The sequence below is a fragment of the Columba livia genome, chromosome 5 (assembly GCF_036013475.1).
Source record: "Columba livia isolate bColLiv1 breed racing homer chromosome 5, bColLiv1.pat.W.v2, whole genome shotgun sequence".
NCBI classification, from domain to species: domain Eukaryota; kingdom Metazoa; phylum Chordata; class Aves; order Columbiformes; family Columbidae; genus Columba; species Columba livia.
Window position 1 is genome coordinate 53230417 of NC_088606.1, and position 19304 is coordinate 53249720.

Genomic DNA, 19304 nt, shown 5'->3' on the forward strand with positions numbered 1-19304 from the left:
TATTTAAATATGGTTCATTTTATACACTGTGGATGTGCTGTGAATACATCTACTGAAGTTTAGCGTATCTTTAAATCTTTGCAGGGCTGGTGCCCACACACAAATTCCCAGCATGACGCTCAGTTACTCCAACTTGCTCGAACAACTCAAAACTTAAGCTGTTGCTGCATATTCCCAAACTTCTATGCCACTTCCTCTCCTCACGCATACGAATACTATTTAGCATGACTAAGACCTACTCAAATGAACAGAAAGTATATTAGGCTTTGCTCCTCCCTCACTATTTTTTTTATTCCACTATTTATTTGGTATAGAGGCAAACCAAGTTCAATTATGTCTCATCTTTGCAAACACAGGGAGGAAGCAGTGGAAGTGTTCTGGCACTCAGTGAGGATGCTCACAGTGACAGAAAGGCCTGTGCCAGCCAGTGGGTACGGAGCACTGCGGAGGATAAGGCATTTGGGCTAGCGCTGACATTAGGTAAACCTGGCATTCAGATTTTCCTAGAATGATTCAACATTTGTAACTCCATTCATATTCAAAGCACTGTATGAACATTGAACCAATATCCACTTAGGTAGTCAGCCAAGAAGGTAGTCTAAGATGTACTCAAGGTAATAGTGCAATAAAGTGAGAGAGGCAGCATGAGAACACACGTCCCTGCTGCCAAACCCTGACAGAGACGACGGCCACTGAACAACTTCTGCACAAGTGGTTCCCAGAGCACTGGAGGTGCTCACAGACCAACACTCATGGAAGGGGACGGATGAGAGGAGATGGGGAAGTCATGGCTAGGAGAGGATGTGGGGAACTGCAGAATTGAAAAGTTTTTCCAATATCATCAGTTTTTATGAGCAGCTTATTTCCTACATGGAAGTCAATTACTAAAATATTCAACAGGAACTCAGGATGACAGGGAAATGTCAGCTAGATATCAAGTATGCTTGTGTTTGACTCCTTTGAGATAAAATGAGATATAGTGGCACACCAGCAGAATTAATACAAAAGATCTGTGACTACAAAATAATAATTAAAAAAAACAAAGGTCACAAAAGATATTTAAAATTCATACAGAAAAGCAAAGTCAGATTCATGTAAACTCTCGATCACTCTCAAGGGCTATACAGGTAATTGTTCAGTAAATATAAGGATAACAAATAAATAATGGTTCATAACTAGACCTTATAGGCTTGCCTCACCCAGCTGAAAGGGATTCAGCTTCAGCTCACATAGTTAATTTTACTATAAACATTTCGGGCTCCTAACTACTGATGTTTATCTTCATAGAACTTCACATGTTTATACACATTAAATAGTTGGACACAGTTATGTCCATTAACTATGGAAACCTAAGACATAAGTCTTCCTTCCTTGAATGTGAATTTCGTATCCATGAATCATGAGGGAGAAGGCCCAAAAAAAAAGTATTACAGGAATGATCTGTGTAGAAATGAAACTATATCTCAAAGAAAGATCTTTAAAGATCTATTGCAAGGAAAGCAACACTCAATTTGCAAAGTATTATTAAGGTTATTATGGCCATTATTCACATACTGGGCTGCTAATGGGAAGCAAGTCAGTGTATCTGAAACAGTATAAGTGCTTTCCAACCACATCTGCAAACCAATCTAAAAGGGAAGTTGCACAAACTTACACATAAATACAACAAAGATGACAGAACTCATACAAGCTAATTTTGGTAAGGAGAGATGTAAAACATGACCTGTGAACGTCAGTGCCAGCTCAGCCCTGATAAAAAGAGCAATCAAAATTACTTTGAACAATCTTGGCACACACATTGATACTTGAAATTACAAAGTCTGACGTTATTTCTAGTTGCAAGACCAACAGCAGCCTTGAAAGTATAACATACCAAAGAAACCAGTTAGCCCAGGGGACCTAGCAGGAGGCTGTCTTTATGCTGAGACTGATCACTGACTCAAATTCAGCCCAAACTCAATCCGTGCCTGCACACCACAGCAAGGGCACTACAGCATGAACACACCTGAGCAGCTGGTGAGAGGGTTGCTCGGGGCACAGCAGCAGCAGCTGAGCCACAGCAGTCTGGAGCGCCCAGCAGGCTCACTGTACCAATTCCAGTTTCCTACGCTGGTTTCACAGGCTGTGCTGAGTTCCAAACTTCCTTTTCTAGACTGACAGGCACTTTTCCAAGCATGACAGCTAGCTTAACGCTAGCACAGGTGTGTTCTACTCTCTGCTGCAGACAACTGCAGAGATACAAACAAATTTGCTGTGTTTGAGCGAGGACTGAATGATCAGTGCAATTCTGCAATACCTCTGAGCATCCTATTGCAATACATACAGGATAATGTCACTTTCACTTCTGGCATTCTTGTGAGTAACTCCAAACTGGACTGAACTAACTAAACAAAAGCTTTTTTTCCTGAAGCACAGGGTGTTCTCCTGGGAAGAAAGAATGTATAGGTTAACAGTCTTTTGGATAGCAGTATACCAGAAGACCATTTCTTTTCAAGCAAAAGAAATCAGTCAAAACTATCTTTACATAAAAGTCTGTTCCAATTTCCTTTATATCACTACTAAAAATAAGAGTAATAAATCTAAAAAATCTTGTTTGTCTGTGATTTATGTTCTGCATGCTTAGTTCACCTCCTTAGTGTCTTGCATTGCCTTTAGTTCATCACACACTCCCACCAAAATATTTCCGGGTACCTCCTAAGCACTTCATCCTCTCTCCCCACACACTTTGGGATCCCCATCCTACTGTACAGCTCCAACCCATTTTTGCTCAGTCTGCCAACTGTGTGCAAGGCACAGCCCACTGGGGCAAATGGACATATATAGGTCTGACCTGTTTTACCCCTGCTGCTTTAGGAAACCAGGCTAAGAAATATCTCTTCTCTCTGACTGCAACTTTTTACCCTCCCAAAACAGAAAAATTACAGCTGCTACTACTCAATTGCACTAGGAAGTGTCTTCTTGACAAAAAAAAACCCAACAAACACAGCAGTATTACAGAGCTATTGCAAAACACTGAGTATTAACTCATGTGAATGGAATGATCCATAGACATCAAATCATATCACTCAAGAGCAACTCCGTTCAGAAAACAAGCACTGAGCATGAGTACTGGAGAGGTAGCAAAATACCCTTGAAAAATCACAAGAATAAATGTTTATAATTTAACACTACTCCTGCATTAAAAAGTCGTTTCAAAAAAATGCACTCTAGACATTAATAAATACGCTTCTCAAATAATAATTTCCAGTGTATGATCTCCATGGAAGATATAATTGTCACACATTCTTCTTTCCATCACGGGGTGCTTCAGGGACTATTCAAGGACACGGGGAATTTGTCTGCAAGACTGCAGTAACACAGAGACTCAAAGGCATAAGATCACTTCTACATTTTATTTGAACACAAAATACCTTTGAAGTTTAATCAAGAAGCGTAACCCACACAAAATCAAATTTTATGGAAATTTTTCACTTTTATTAACTTGAAAACAAAAACCTCCATTCCTTGAAAGTGTTGACAGCAAAGTAAGTACAGCAAGGCCATAAAGTAGGCAGTAAGCTAGCTGACACAAAAACAGGGAGTTACTTTGCTTGAGGGAAAAATCAGGTTTCCTGGGCTTCCCTGAACCTGCTAACCTTGTCAGTAATAATTAGATGACAACTGAAATGTTTCAGGATTTCTGCATGGGCATTTTCTGAGAAGTCTTAGATGTTTCTGAATATTTTTAAATGTAATTTCTTTTCCAACTTGGCTTTCACAAATTTAAACAACTCACAGCAGGTAAGTGTAACATAACATTAATAAAGCTCCAAACTGGCTATTTATCATTTTGGCTGGTCACTCTGGTAGCTTTGGAAGTCCAGCTATGTGCTCAGCCAAGATGAATTACCCTTTTCCATAAATATTTCAGAAGAACGGAACCGATGCAGCTATCCCAGCTATGCGGAGACAGCATACACACACAGAGACCAAAGACTTTTCAAGATTCAGACAAAAGGATCAAGAGGCTTTTAGCAGAGAAGAGATTTTTAAGATGGGAGTATCCCAGCAAGGAAGAGCTTGTCAGTCCTAGTCACCTTAGCCCTGTAAGTTCCACTTCCACTTTTCCTGAACTGAAACCAAAAGTAACGATTACAATTTCAGTAAAAGGCAAATACTATGTGCCCAATAATAAACATAACTAAAAAGTTTCTTAAAGCACACCTGAACTGAGACTTTGGTGGGTTTTTTCGCCCCGCCCTTACCTTAACAAAGGTACTGAAAAAGCCAGTCCCTTGACAACAATAAAGGTTTCTGGACTCCCTTACAGAGGAATGTTACTTGTGATAAACAAAGAGCAAAGTAACTTTGAGTAACAAAGAAAAAGGGGCAAAAAAATTGAATCTCCAGATCCTTGACTAGAATGACAGAAATTTCCAACCCCTTACATACCATAATGGTATTTCATACTTGTATGACTGGTATTCCAAGTTTCTATTTGCTACAGTAATGCCAAAAATTATAGGACTACCCTGGCCCTCCTTCCATATGGAAGACTGTAGCATAACTCATCATTGAAACACAAGCACAAAAAAAAGTCCAGAAAAGTAAAAAACTTCAGACGTGAGTTCAAGGAGAGCACAGACGACTAGGAAGAACAGTAAGAGCGACAGAAGCAGGGGAAAGAGAGCAGACGATACAGTGATAAGCACACAACTGACTAAGCTGTCTCTTTGAACCCATCAAGCTGAAAAACAGCTGTTTCCAAACTTCAGTACTGAGAAGCTCCGAGTTTTTTTCACACATCATCATGTGTCATCATTAGCCTTCACATTAGAGGCAAGGCACGATGTGGATCACCTCCCATGGCCTTTGCAAGGCACCGGAGGTCCTCTGATCCATAGGCACCAGTGTGAGAGGTGCAACCGGCACCTGTGGACCCCCGCTTCCCACCACTCCATACACACACGAACCCAGCCACATGATACACTTTAGACTGGCATCAGGAGCTGCCTACGTGTCACCCGCCACTGAGGGTCACAGGTGACCTCCCCAGGGACACCCACCCAACAGCGGGTGAGGGGGACTGTTTCCACACACCACCTCTGCCCCACACGTGTGGTGATGGTTGACGGCCGCCTGTCTCACACCTCAGGGGCTTGCGGCGGCGGGGCTCCCCCGACCCACCCCTTCGGGGATCCCGCCGGCACAGGCCCCCAGGGGCACACTGCAGAGGCCGCCAGGGCGCCGCCCCAACGCCCCCGGCCGCCATTTGCCGCCACGCCGCCTCAGCCGCCGTGACAGGGCAGCCGGACGGCAGCCCCCGCCGCCTGACGTCACGACGCCCACCTGACACCGTGACAGCGGCGCGGCCGTGACACCACTCTCCCACCGAGCCGTGACAACCCCACAGGACCCTTCGCCTGGCCCGGCCGGGCCCCCCCGGCGCCGGTCGCTGCCCTACCCTGCTCGGCGGCCGCTGCCATCCTGCTGCCTCCTGCCCCCGCTCGCGAGCTGATGCAACAGCGTGCCCGGAAGCGTCGCCCCGCCCCGCCCCGCCCGCCTTTACGCTACTTCCGACGGGAGCCCCGCGTCACCACGGCAACGGGGGAGCACCACCCACCCCCCCGCTTCCCGCCCACGGCGCCTTCCCGCCAAGCGCGCGGCCAGGCTCCGCTCACCTCACCGCCACCCGCGCACAAAGAGGCCCAAGAGCCAAGCCCATCTTCCGGCTCAACCGGGCTTTTATTGCCGCGCTTCAAACAAAAGAATTCCGAGCATGCCGATACAGAACATCACTGTTTCAGAAACAAAAGCATGGCAGTCTCCTCAAAACCAGCAGCAGCCTCTTCATTGCTGCTGCCCAGGCTCTGACAGCACGGTCCTGCCTCACACGGAGGGAAGTGCGAGCTGGAGCATCTCACGCTCAAATTGGCGCTCGAGTTTAATATCGTACAACTCAAAAGCTCTTAGTGAGCCTCACAACCGGAGTCCATGTCAACAGCAACAGCATTAGGCCACATCCAGCTCCCCGCGGGAAGGTGAGGAGGATATCAAGTTCATGCCATGGCTTCTGCTACCAGTTTGTTGATGTCCTCATTTACAGGAGGTTTGTAAACATATATGTACACAGAAACAGTTTTTAAGTTCATAGTAAACATTAATCTGTAGCTTCTACTTTAGTTATAACGTTATTACTTTTTAAAGTGTTCAATATGTTATCATAAGCCTTGGTATCTAGATACCTTAACTCATCCAGTAATTTAATAATACATCGTTTTTCTCCCAGTGTGTTTTTCCAAGTGAGAAGCATCTGATAATACTGTTCTTCTCTATCTTTAGGAAAGTCATAAATAATTTTAGTAATATCATTTTCCTGTAGATGAGTTCTCATAAGCCGCTTCCATTTGTTTGGTGGTACTTCATTTATAAAGGCCCAAAAGCTATCTCTCAGCTCTGAAAGAAAAAACAAACACCACACATCAGCTTAGGTTTTAAAATACAGATTTTTTTTTAGCTAACGTACATGCTTTCCCATTAATTTTCAGCCAATACATGCACAGACCAAACAGCAGCAGCAAGGCCCATTTGGTAACTAAGACACAGCAGGAAAAACATGTTTCCTACTAAATGATGCTGAAAGAAGCTAGAGGTATCAGTCTACTTATCTCAAAAGTAGTCTTTTAAGATGAGACATCATTCAGTAAAGGTAGTTTTGAGGAAGTTTTCATTGGCCTGCATGTCTTCACTTAAGCTTAATAGGGCTGCTCAGCAGTAGGCTTGAACCACTTCACTGTTCTACGGGTAAAGGTTTGTCACAGGAGACCAGCGTGAGCAAAAACCACCGCTTGGACATCCAGCACATCAACTTGCTGTGTACAGGTAGATGTGTGGGGAATCCATGCGGTCTGCACCATGTGAGCAGACATTTGACAGAAAGATCTCCTGCTCTGACCTACATCTCACTCATTAAAGCAGAGTAGACTGCTGCAACGCAGGCTTGTTTAAAACATACAAAAAACGTTTTCTATGATTCTTAAAAGCATGACTGCACCAAGTCCTGTGCAAAAAAGCCATGCTTTAAAGTAGAACAATTCACCGCAAGGATTAGAACTTCTCTCAACCACAGTAATAATCCTGTTTCAGCATATTTTACAATAAACTGAAAGACTTGTAGCTCTAAGCAATATTCATTAGGGTCCCCTGTGCTATTCCTTAATTAGACTGAAGTCAACACAAAAAGAAAAAAAAAAAACACAAAACCAAGCAACAACAAAACAAGAAATTTCAAGTACTGTCAATTTATGGAATACTTACCTTTTTGAGAGAGATCTTTAACAATTATTCGAAACTTTGGTTCTCGTGCCTGTAATATAAAATTGGACTGTTACTCCAACATATCAGGGCGCTTCACTCACGATTATTCCTGAGCTACTGGACAGTTTGCTTCCACAGCATCCATTCTAATAAGGGGGAGAGGCAGATTTCACAGCACAGATGAAAGTATTTGAGTAAAGAAAATTGTATACTGGAACAGCCATCCTATTAGCTCTAAAGTGAAGCAACAAGGCAACACTTTTGCTGCTATTGCAAAATATTAGCTGCTGTGTACATATTGAACAGGGAGATGAGAGACAGAGCACATTAAATGAGGGACTGAAGTTCGCTTTCCTGAGATGTCACTTTCCATACTTTCTATTACATCTTTAAGGCAAAGCCTCCTCTTCCCTATTGTTCCATCTGAAAACAGCATCTATTGCTCAAGGAGTAATTATGAACTCAACAAAAGTCACACATATCATAGAAAATATGATCATAATTTCACCCACACTTACCATATGATTTGCTGGCATCCTGCTGCTTTGTATGTTAGACCGGGCGTTCTGATGAAAACCAGGATTGTGTCCAGTTTTTGCCGGTAGTGAAGACATAGCGATCCTCCTCCAGAACCTGCCCATGTGGCGCCTCAAGCCCCCACGCAGGATGGCAGCCCGCTCAGAAAGCACACCACCATTTTCCTCTGGTGATGTGTTATTCGCTTCCAAGTTAACGTTGGTTTGTGCTTGGCCCTCTGGGCTCTCACCAGAGTTCTCACCCTCTGCCTTGGCTGCCTTATTTGCAGGTGCCTCCACTTCTGGTAAAATGAGGCTTTCAGTACTGCCCTCCAACTCCTGTAAAGAATAAGAATGTATTTTAAGACATGCTTCATAGGTATCCCTTCAAGGACAGCATGGAGGAAGAAAACAGAACACCTGAAGTCACCAGATGTCAGAGAAATAATAGGAGAGCAGCTCATTTGGTGAAGTTACAAACACACAAAAGTTACATCCTTTATAGACTCGGACTCCAAATTAATTCAGAGCCTGAATTCTCTGTTTCTCTGGCTGTTCTGCTCCCCTTGGACTGCAGGGTAAGGCACACAGGCTGCCCTCACAACAAACACAGGCAGCTTTTCCTAATGTTTTCACTAGCACATATTGCTACTTGCTCCTTTCTAGCTGTGGAAGGTACACACCCCTCATGAGGCAGGAGGAAATTAAATTGCCTTGCTGCACCTGAGCTGGCTTAACAGCAACAGGGGCTTCCAGCCTATTCGTGTATCAAGGATGATGCTCTCAGAGCTTTTGCCAAGCTGATGATAGCCTGTCAGCTCCATGTAAGAGCACTAGCTTGGGCTTTTTTTGGCTGGATTAGTTTTTATGGCAGATTCACAAACTAGAACCAGCTGAAAGAAGCCAGTAAGCATTGGTGCACATTGCATAGCTTTTGTGAGAGGACAAAGATGAAAGCAAGTGAGGAGGGCTGCATCGTTTCTAGCATTGTCAATATGTTCAGCAACCATATGAACAGGGAGCATAGTTCCAACTCATCAAGGACAGTACAGGTACAAAGCAGACCAGCATCTGTCTAGCACGCCAGCTAGTACTAAAACTGGAAAGCTTTAGGAACATTGGGTTTTTTTTTTAAAGTGGAAAATGAAGGCAAGGAGGGACTATTTTTCCCATAAGACTTGTGTTTAAGGTACAGTTCCCCCACAAGCATAAGTCAGTGTGACTTCTGTTTGTACAAGGCCAGTGACCCATGTGTGATGCCACCATGTGACTAACATGCGTAGGCAGGGATGTCAGGGGAACCACCCCACATATTACACATGTAGTTGTACAACATCCTCACTGAATACACGTTCTGTTTAAGGGTGCAAACAGGTTAAACAAGTTGATCCTATTTGTACAGAATACTTCTTAAGTAGGTAACCAAGTGACTGAAGGTACACAGTATGACTGACCAATAGCTGCTGCTGCTCCATTTTGGAATGAAATAAAGTATCAGCAGGTTCAGCTTTTGGTTTTTTTTCTCCTCAGCAGTGTAAGTTCACTGGTGCTTTGGAGAGGACAGTGTATTGGTACCAAAACATCCAGTCTCAGTACTGCAGTGTAACTCTCCTTAGCAAATAACATTTATTACAGTAGCACAGACACTCCAAGTGTGCAGACATCACAACTCATGCCTGCAACAACCCTTACATCAGAGCTAAGCATTGCCATGCACCATTTGCAATTGCACTATTCTGCTACCATTTTATTCAAATTAAAGAGATGTTACATTTGCCCATTCCTATGCTACAGCATTTTGATCAGGTTTTCTGTCGTATTTCTTCATCAGCTTTTATGAATACACATGAAGCGCTGCGATTCTGGCCGGGGTGTGGGGGAGGACACAACCCAACAAAAACCCATGGGTGATTCACATATTTGAGGCACTTATGGACCTTCAAAAAAGAAGAGGGTTTAAAGTGATGTTTTTAACAGATCTTTCAATTCTGTTTCTTCAGTCTTCATGTATTTGTGGCATAATTAAGATACATTACTTTAAATGTCTAACTAGTAAGATTAGACAAGAGCTTACACAGCAGGTGAGTAGTACATGCACTGGGTTGGGGACAAGGAAGGCAGCAGGGAGAAGGTGCTGCACATGTGCTACAAAAGGAATCTGGATGCTTTTCTTAATTGCTCATCAAGACAAACATTTGTTTTACAGCTTGGTGTTACAAATAATTAACTATACTAGTGAAGACTGAGTTCATTTTTGCCTTGCCATGCTGTTACGAGTATAACTTCTAAATAGAGACCCTAAAGCTAGACTAGCAATAATCTTTTGAGACTGAAGCAGTAAGGTTTTAAAATAGTGTTTGACTACAGGAGGCCAGGGTTAACCTAGCTTTAAAGGGGAACATGTGCCAGCAGCCAGTCTTAGCTTGATAAAACCTTTTCAGGGATGTACTTCTCAAGTGCTCCGCTCAGCATCCTGAGCCCCTTACGAGTGCCTAGCACCAAGGAGTGTCTAGCACCAAGGAGTTGGGCTGCCAGGTCCTGGTCTGTAGCTTGTGACATGAGTCCAAAGGCAGAAAGACTCAGTCACTTTGCTGGAACAAGAGAAGTCAGTCTTCTAAACAAATAATGTCACCAAAATGCAAGGAAAGCTGGAACACCACCATGCAGAGTGATGGCTGATGTTGCCATGTGGAATACACACATGAAATGGCAAAGAACTAACTGCATCAAGGCATCACTTGGAGACAGTGTGAAGAGAAATCTTGCACTCAGCCTATTTTTTCCACTTTCAAAACATCCTGGCCACAGGCTCTGGAATGTTTCCAAGGGAAGTACTGGAAAGGCCAGCTGCAGTGGACATGTGCAGCTGATGAATGCATCAGGCCTTTGCTAACACCTGGTCCTGAGTGAATCACAACTTGTTGCATCCCAGGAATGCATCCTACCCCACGTATACAGCGGGACAGAAATTGAGAGCTGTGTAGCAGGTACAATCAAGCACTGCACACTTAAGCTGCACAAAACTGAGATGAAATACTTGATGCATCGTATACTTACCAGACCTTTCTCCACATCTTTAACAGTTGAAGGAGCTGGAAAACAAGATAAATGTCTAAGAAACTTTCAGGAATTGCAGCAACTTGAACACATGTGAATTGACACAAGATTTATATGCAGGAGACTCATTTGTAACACAAACCAAAGCTCTAATACAAGCCATTCAGTTTCCTTAACCTGACATACATTGCATGAGAGTACTATCCTTAGTTTGCACCAAAGCACAAACACCATACAGGGGGATGAAGAGTCCTGCCTAGTAATATACAGATCGCAAGATGCAGTTTGGCTTTTAAGCCACTCTTTCAAACCTCACCTCCCAGCTTATGCTTCTTAGCATTTTTATGGGCTACTGCAATACAAAGGAGGCAGAAATTGTCTTTACTGCAATACAATATTTAAGATATGATTTGAACAAAGTTAACATCCAAAATTCAGAATAATTTTCAACATTATTCTAACTAAACTAGTTGCAAAAACACTTTAATATGTAGTGGAAACGTTTATCATGAAAACATCTCCATTTCCACTAAAAAAATAAATTCACACAGGACCTAAACCTAACATTTCTGTTAAGAGGCTCAAGTGATGAAAGCGCAACAATTTCTAGCAAAAAATCTCCACAATCAAACACAATGAATGAAAGTAATTAATGATACAATTAGTTGCTACTTCTTGCATCATGTCCCTGAGCTTATGCAGATTTGTCTCACTCTTTGCCAATACAATGCAAGTAGATAGGAAAAGTCCTTTTAAGGACCTTATGCTGATCTTGCTTTGAAGAAAAGGCATCTGTCAGCAAAGTAAAAATGTGTCAGTTTTAACTATGAGCTTTCTGTTTACTGAACAAAACTGGTATCCATTATACAGGAGTTACTTAATTGAATCATGTAGTAAATAAGCTAGAGCTTAAACAGGTCCCCATAAGGTAACACAAAAAGCGGGGTAGCTTTGGTGCATGCTTTGCCTAGTTCTGGAAAGTTTATGGATAGTAATCAAACAGTTACCTTTATCACTCTTCAGCTTTCTAATGACGAAAACCAGCACCAGAACACCACAACCCAAACCAATCACAATACTCCACACAAGAGCTGTGCTTCCTGCAAAGGAACAAGGAATATTTTATTTTATTTAGTAGTGAAGCAGTTCCCAAAAAAGATATTCTGACGTGCAAGTCTTCTCTGCCATCCTAGAGACCAACCCAAGCTCAGCACTAGTACAATGACCCAGCTAGCTTGTCCTGGTAAAGGTGCTGGGACTACCAGCTGACCTGAATGTGCAAGTACTCATTCACACTGCACACTGTTACCCCAAAGGCAGCAGGGGATTCTGTATAGAGCTGCAATACAACTTGTACAAGGCTTTCTGCAGAGAGATTTAAGAAGAAATGGAAACAAGAACGCAAAGGATCACAGCAAGCTTCAGGTGCTATAGTGCTGGTAGCATCAGTTTCTTCTTTTTCTAGTCTGGTAGAAGCTACCTAACCAGCAGAAGAAACAGCCACTCCCTGTGCAGGTTCTCAGACACAGAAAAAATGAAAGAAATATTTGCATTATCTGTAACTTTCAGTGTCACTGTTGCAACTTAGAAAATCCTGGCAATATATGTAGCTTTTCACTCCAACCCCTTTGAGAAACTGTCTTCAGCAAATAACTCCCAAATCAAAATAAAAAAGCTCTTAAACATGTTACAGTAGTTCAAACCACTGTTTCTCATACTGCTGTTTTTTAGCCTGATGCCACAGACCCAACAAACCAAGCAGAGTGATATTAGTGCCAGACCTTGATCAGGTAAGTCATATCCTAGGCCGGTAGTAGCATTGCAATTCTGCACAGTTTCTTTCCCTTCCGGATACCTGAAACGAAGAGCAACACCTGGTTGTATTGACGTTTCCAGAGCAATATGCAGCTCCACCCAGGCCTGATTTTTTTCAGGTAGAGCTCAGAGGCATGAACAGAACACACAAACAGATAACTTTGTTAGAAGTACACCTTTAAGCAAGATAATACTACAAGATTAGATGGAAGCAAAACAGATAAAGCTCATCTATGTTAGCCTTTAAGTGGTGAGGAAAAAAAAAACCCACAGAGTAGATGCATTATTCATGTACAGTTTGTTTCCTTAAAAAGGTGGTCCCACCTCCCAAAATTTTGGACTGGCTGCTACAAAGCTCACTCAAGTGCATTTGTGAGGAAGTACTAAACTGAAGACACTAAAGTGTAAGCTTACAGCCATAAGCAACAAGTACAACAATACCAAAATATCTTCCTAGATCTCAACCTCATGTAATTTGACACCAAAAATTTAAAAGCATGAATAATGCAAACTGGCTTCAGGGCAATTATTTACAGCCTAATAACATGTTATGTATAGGCACAGATTAGGCCACAGCTCTAGTGTTCCCTAGAAGGAAAAGAGTCGCTTACATTAATTATCAAACTTACACTGTACTGCACCTCTGACATACTTCACAGCCCTCAGCAGGGCAGAAATACCCTGGTTTGCACTGGCATTCAGTATCACGCATCAGAGTACAGGGTCTCGAAGTTATCTGATCTAAAAATAAAACATAAGTTAGAAAGTAAACATAAGAGCTGTAACTCCCTGCCACTATGCAAAAAATAAACTCAAGCCTTAAATGCAATTTGTAAGTTCAATATTATCAATGACTGGAAGTCCAAAAAAACCAACCACAACAAAAAAAACAAAAGACCAGGCATTCCACATTAAAAAAGGAGAAAAGGGTTAAGGTTTCATCGAAATCATGCTTCGTACCATCTTTGCACTGTCTGCACAACAAGCATTCTTCCAAGCCATTCTCATGAGCAGTATAACTTTCTCCTTCGATGCAAGGGAGGCATGTTCCTCTCAAATGCGGAGCGCTGCAGTGCTGATCAACGTAAGTACCTGTGGAAGAGGAGAACCCACAGCAGTCTCAAGGGATCCTTTACCAGCCAGAGGACTACAACAGGGTGTTACAACACAAAGTCATTTTCAGTTGAAGTTCAACCTTTCCTCACAAGTAAACGCTGTGCCACAGGAACCGAGCAGCACAGCCAAGTCGGGAGGCACATTTACAGCTTCCCCCCCAGACAGGGAGTGGTGGCAGAAGAGACATCCCACCATGCTTCTGTCAGGACTAGGATGACTCACCATGGCAACACAGAGTCATCCATGGGGCCACCACCATCTCCTCTGAAGGGACACGGCGGGTACACGGAGAATTGCTTGTAACAACCTCTCTTCTCCTTTGTCTGAATTATCTCTAATCTGATATCTATCCCTCCAGTACTATCGAAGGACAGTGTGCTTCTTGGCACAAAGCTTATTAACTCTGCACACACTGGGCAAGGAAGAGGCAAACCAAAGTCTTGCCTACAGATACAAAATTATCAAAATTCCCCTAGGCCTGTTCTTTGTGCTAACTAAATATAAATAAAACCAAACAACAAATCACCACCTGACTTTGAACATTTCATCTTCAACTACAGGCAACATTTTCCTGACTTGCTGCCAAGGCACCTCTCCCAGTTATCACCTATTGCATAAGTGGCTCTCGCTTCAAAATGGAGCCTGGCCTTGACAGCACCAGGAAGCCACCACAGCTCCAAACGGGCTTATGCTTTCACCAGATGTAATGTAAAAAAAAAAACAGTAACCATGCAGTCATCTCCACGGGGGAAAAAAACATGGCTGTTGTCAGCTCTAACTGCTTGAAGTCTTACCTGCGGGACAAAACACACAGCAGTGACCTTCGTGTAAGTATTCTCCCTCCCCACAGCCCTCTGCTCCGGTTCCAGGCACTATCAGCAGGGTAACCTGCAGCAAAGACAAACAGGTGTTTGAGCAATTCATCCTCCCAGGACACGATAACCATCTCAGGGAGATGTTCCTGCAAAGACTTGAAAACACCTGCAGAAGTTCATAGAAACCACAAAGGAAACTCAAACTAATTTCTGCTAAGTGTGCCGCTCACAGCGGTAATTACAATCACAAAGCTGGGGTTAGAGAAGCACCGTGCAGCAGCTGATGGGCTGCAGTCAACTGTTGCCCCAGATCCATTTTAAACTTCAATTACAATGGATTGTTAAAAAGAAAATAGAACTTCAGAGGCTGAGATGTCTGCCTTGTGCAAGGGATTCGTTTCTTCCTCCGCCCACCTTGGTAATTCAGGATGACCAGCGTTAGTCTTCTTACAACAAAATGGTGTAAATGTCCCAGAGACCTCATCCAACATTTCTCGCTGGCTCAGTAATCTTCAGCAGAAGGCAAGTAGTTGAGTCATAAACAAAAATAACTTACAGTAGCCCTCGGAACATTAACGTTAGAAACTTTTCGCCCCGCCTCCGGGAAACTTGCAGCGCCGCACGCTCGGCACAGCCTCCAGCGGGGATCAGCTGCACGGCCGCCCAGCATGGCAGCCAGGTGTTCGCAAGGAGGCGAGCGGGTTTCGGCCCACGGAGGTACAGCCTCACTTAGAACACACACGCGAGAGAAAGTGGTGAAACAGAGGCAGGAGGAGGGGAAGCGGCGGCCGCCGAGCTCCCTGTCGCTAATCGCCGTCAGCTCCCGATTTCTAAGCTGAAATCAAGAGTCGTCACTCCCCGGCTGCCGTGAACTTTCAACTCTCCCCCGAGGACTGAAAGTCTTTCTCATAACCGCGGAGTTGAGAAAACCACCAATTTCACAATTAGATAACGTGAGGAGTATTAAAGAACTCACGCCCGACTCGTAATTTTCCCGAGAGGGCGAGCTGCAGCCACTGCGCTAGAGAGACTCGGAGAGGCTCCACCTGCCCCAACCCCCCACTCCGGGGGATTCCCCGCAAACCGGGGCTGAGTTTACCCCCACGACAGCTCCACTTCCTTATCTTTTTAGGCTTAGGCCAGCTGCGTTAACTCAGGATTCCCAAAACTTCAGGCAACACGAAATAAAAACTAAGGGAAGTTACTAAAGTCTGTCGAGAAAGAGGATGGTAGAAAACCCCGCAAGGCTGGACTTGAATGAAGTTTTTCTCCTCTCAAAAGCAGGGATTTGGGGACCGGCTGTGGCCAGGTGCCAGCCCTCACTCGCGACGAGCAGCCGGAGGACGAGCCCCTACCCACAGCCAGCGACCCCGGCACTCACCAGCAGCCCTGCCACCCCTCCGGCTCCCATGGCAGCGACCAACTCAGCACTGCCCGCTCCGAGCGGCACGTCCTGGGGCGGTGCCGCCGCCGCTTTATCCACCCCCGGGGCGGGCGGCCCCGCCCCTCCGCGGCTGCGGGTCCTTCGGGGAGCAGCGGGACAACCGGAGAGCGTGCGCCCCGAGAGCCCCCTGCCCGCGCGCAGGGCCGGGGACAACCACGTCGCGCGTTGGGCCGTGCCCCGGTGCCGCGCCTTGCACCTACGACGAGCAGGCGGAAACCCCATTAGGAAATGGCCTGATTGGTGTCTTCCCACCGAGAGCTCACGCGTTGTTGGTCGCTGATCACCAATAGGAGGGGCAAAGGATGCAAGGGGAATTTTTCCAAAACCGCACCAACTGGGTGCGTTACTGGGTTCCCAACTTTTCAACAGCAGCTATTCCTTCTAGAGAAATAACATTTCTGGCCATGATTTTCCTCAATAGTACCTTTCATCCTCCATTTGCACGTAACTGGCATGTAGGGACATTCACCTCCAGATGTTGAAACTGGATTAAAATTAATGGCACAGCAATCTATAGATTGTTCCTTTTTGGATTATTTTTTAATCCCCTATGGCAGCAGCAGTAGATGTTGGACATTCCTCATCTGCTGATGCATAATTAGTTTATGTAGGTTAATAGTTTCTTTCATTGAACTGCTCCTCTTGTGGTAACAGCATTTGTTTTATTTAACTGCAGCAACAAGTTCCAGTGAATCCCTGTGGGTGTGTAGTTTGGTAAAATGGAAACAATCCAAAGAATTTCAGGCGCTTGCTTTTACACCTACTGAAGGCTTCCTGCTCAGCACTGCTTCTCTTTAGTATAGGTGAGTTTGGGGATTCTTTTTTTTTTTTAGTAACTATTCCTCAAACCCAGAATACATCTGTATCCAAGAGACATACATCTCCCCACAGCAGAGGAGAGGCTCCTATCAGTAACTCCAGTCCATGGTCTCAAGGGGGGATGTGTGTGATGAGGACAGCTGTGCTGACAGGACAAAGATGTGCTGACTTGCTGATGCATTCAAGGGGAGATTTAGGCAGGAAATTAGCAGGTGTGTTTGCACAGCATGAGGAGCGAACACTTTGAAGGTGCATACAGGACTCAGCATAGTGGCTGGACAGTCTCTCACAGGCAGAGGTCAGGGGGACATCCTCTCACCAAGGTTTATACCACAAAAAAGGCATCCAATCTGGATTGATAATGTTGACTTTCCTCAAGGATGAAGAATCCTTTGTTCTTTTGAAGACTTTTGCTGATAATTATTTCATTCTCACCCTTTATGATTTGTGATCTATTTCTTCAGTGTCAGTTTCTGGATGCTGGCTCTGATCCTGTCCATGCCAGAGAGCTGTGGTTCTCACCATGGAACTATCTATTCTCTATCATTAAGTTACCTCCTCAATATAAAGGTTTTCTAAGCCCAAGGCAAGTCTGTGTATTTACATGTACAACAGTGAAAATCAAAGCAACCACTTCTTTCTATTTTGAGGAACTTGTTACAAATGGAAGACACGGCCAATTTGAGTCCAAGGGGCATAAAAACGCTATTGCTGTTCTAACTTATGGCCTATGCCTGAGATTCTGTAGCTTCTGTAGCCTTTCCTCTAAAAGGCATGGCCTAAGAGTTATTTACATGTAAAATGCTACAAAACACAAAACCAAGTTCAAACACACAAATAATTTCTCAGATACACTGTTACTGAAAGTTGTGTGTAGTTTTATTTCAACATATCAAGCACAAACAGGTTTCCCCTAATTGGGGAATATGACGAGGAATGTACTTAAAAATTTGGAAACATTTACATTGAAAGATAGTCCAGACTGGCACCACCACTAAGTATTTTAAGGCTGTATATATAGCAGTACTTACCACTTGGAACTACTTCAGGCCAGAAAAAAAAGGCTTAGTTTTGTCCGCAGTCTACAGAAAATATTGCAAATCTTTAAAAAATGGTGTAAAATAGGAAGACTATTAACAGAGTTGAACAATGCAGTGGCAAAACCTTCCTCCTTCCTGACCTTTGACAATAAATGTGCCTACGACCAAACACTCGTACACCTATGGCACTCCCGTCGTCACCTCTCCTGGAGCAGTGGATTCCTCTCTACAATGCTAGTGTGTGACTTTATAAAACAGCCATATAGCAAATAATAACAACAATAATAAGTCACCAGGTTTTACGAACAAGGCGTGTCTGAGGTTACGCTTGATGGGCCCAGGACACCAGTCAGCTCCGTAACCAAACGAGGAGCTTTCACTGAATACTTCCCCTTTCCTAAAGAGGAATGGCTCTAGGAAATTGTGCATATTTACAGTTCCCATGGAATGGAAAATAAAACACATCCTGAGGTCCCATTCTGTGTGTGCGCTGACAAAACAGATCATGACTTAATATCCCAGGGGGTGGAATTTCTGGACCAAGTATGCTCCCTCCCATAATTAAATGCAGCCGGATAGGCACTGTGGACATCAGTTCTTTAGAGCTCCCCAACTGCACTCCCTCACTCATAGAGCTATGAACCAGGCCGGCATGACCTTCCCAAAATGCTGGGGAGTTTACCATTTTGGGGGTATCAATACTGCTAATTATTAATTGCATCAGAAAATGACAAGACATAGAAAACAAATTGCACAATTAAAGCTACATTTGGCTTCAGCATTAAGGCCCGTACAGGTTAAGAGGTCCTTGAAGATGTACATGTAAAAGGCAAAAATGACATAATCTGCAGGAACAATGTTTTGCAGGTTCCTAGGTCCCTTTTTAACCTCCTTTTTCGACTTTATTCCACCTCTGCCGCGTTGGTTCTAAAGTGCTTTGGTGCCTCGCTGGGCTCCTTGCGTGAGTGGCCCCCCTCCTGCAGCCAGTAATCATTATTGCTGCCAAACGTAGTGATTTTATTTGAAGACATAATTAATGAATAGTTGACACGTAAGAAAGATGCAGAGGAGAAACCAACAGCGAGAGTCCAGGAGGAAGCTTTCAGAAGAGACCTTCCTGTGGAAGGACTTTTTGTTCAGAGCACTGAGGTTTCTGGAAAAGAAAGCAGTATGTTTATTTGGGTGTCACAGGGTGGTGTGCATTCACACGTGTGCGCGTACCCAGAGCTTCCTCACAGGGAGGGATCCCCACACTTCAGAGACACCCTCATGGGTACAGCACTGTGCCCTGCAGACTTCACCTCCCCGCTTTTGAACAGAAAGAGAAGTACTCCTGGCTGACACTGGATTGGGCAGAGCGTGCTGGTTGGCATAACAAGGTTTAAGG

General features: G+C 44.1%; 3 protein-coding genes across 16 annotated transcripts in view; all 3 read right to left on the reverse strand.

The window, feature by feature from the left end:
• CARS1 (cysteinyl-tRNA synthetase 1) overlaps positions 1-5572 on the reverse strand; it is a 34388-nt gene extending 28816 nt beyond the window's left edge. For 2 of the 4 annotated variants that reach the window (XR_010473063.1, XM_065065204.1), the window contains exon 1: positions 5444-5572. Coding sequence is in view for 2 of the 4 variants with exons in the window: in XM_065065204.1 (XP_064921276.1) it covers positions 5444-5465 (22 nt within the window). In the remaining 2 variants the exon portion in view is untranslated. Of the gene's footprint in view, positions 1-2005; positions 2229-5443 lie in introns of those variants that run through there. The other 2 variants (XM_065065205.1, XM_021299136.2) reach the window with 2 other exon arrangements.
• A 133-nt stretch (positions 5573-5705) lies between these two features.
• Positions 5706-16331, reverse strand: LOC102095613 (uncharacterized). Its single transcript, XM_005499352.4, has 10 exons — positions 15996-16331; positions 14594-14687; positions 13644-13775; positions 13313-13424; positions 12650-12723; positions 11876-11968; positions 10869-10903; positions 7815-8150; positions 7297-7345; positions 5706-6435 (listed from the first exon to the last, which is right to left on the reverse strand). Exons 1-10 carry the CDS (start codon positions 16278-16280, stop codon positions 6140-6142), a joined length of 1506 nt encoding a protein of 501 aa, XP_005499409.3. The 5' UTR covers positions 16281-16331; the 3' UTR covers positions 5706-6139.
• A 1407-nt stretch (positions 16332-17738) lies between these two features.
• Positions 17739-19304, reverse strand: part of OSBPL5 (oxysterol binding protein like 5) — a 187661-nt gene continuing 186095 nt past the window's right edge. For all 11 annotated transcript variants that reach the window (XM_065065193.1, XM_065065199.1, XM_065065195.1 and 8 more), the window contains one exon: positions 17739-19070. In XM_065065193.1, the coding sequence (XP_064921265.1) occupies positions 18935-19070 (136 nt within the window). In that variant the 3' untranslated portion in view covers positions 17739-18934. The remainder of the gene's footprint in view (positions 19071-19304) is intronic.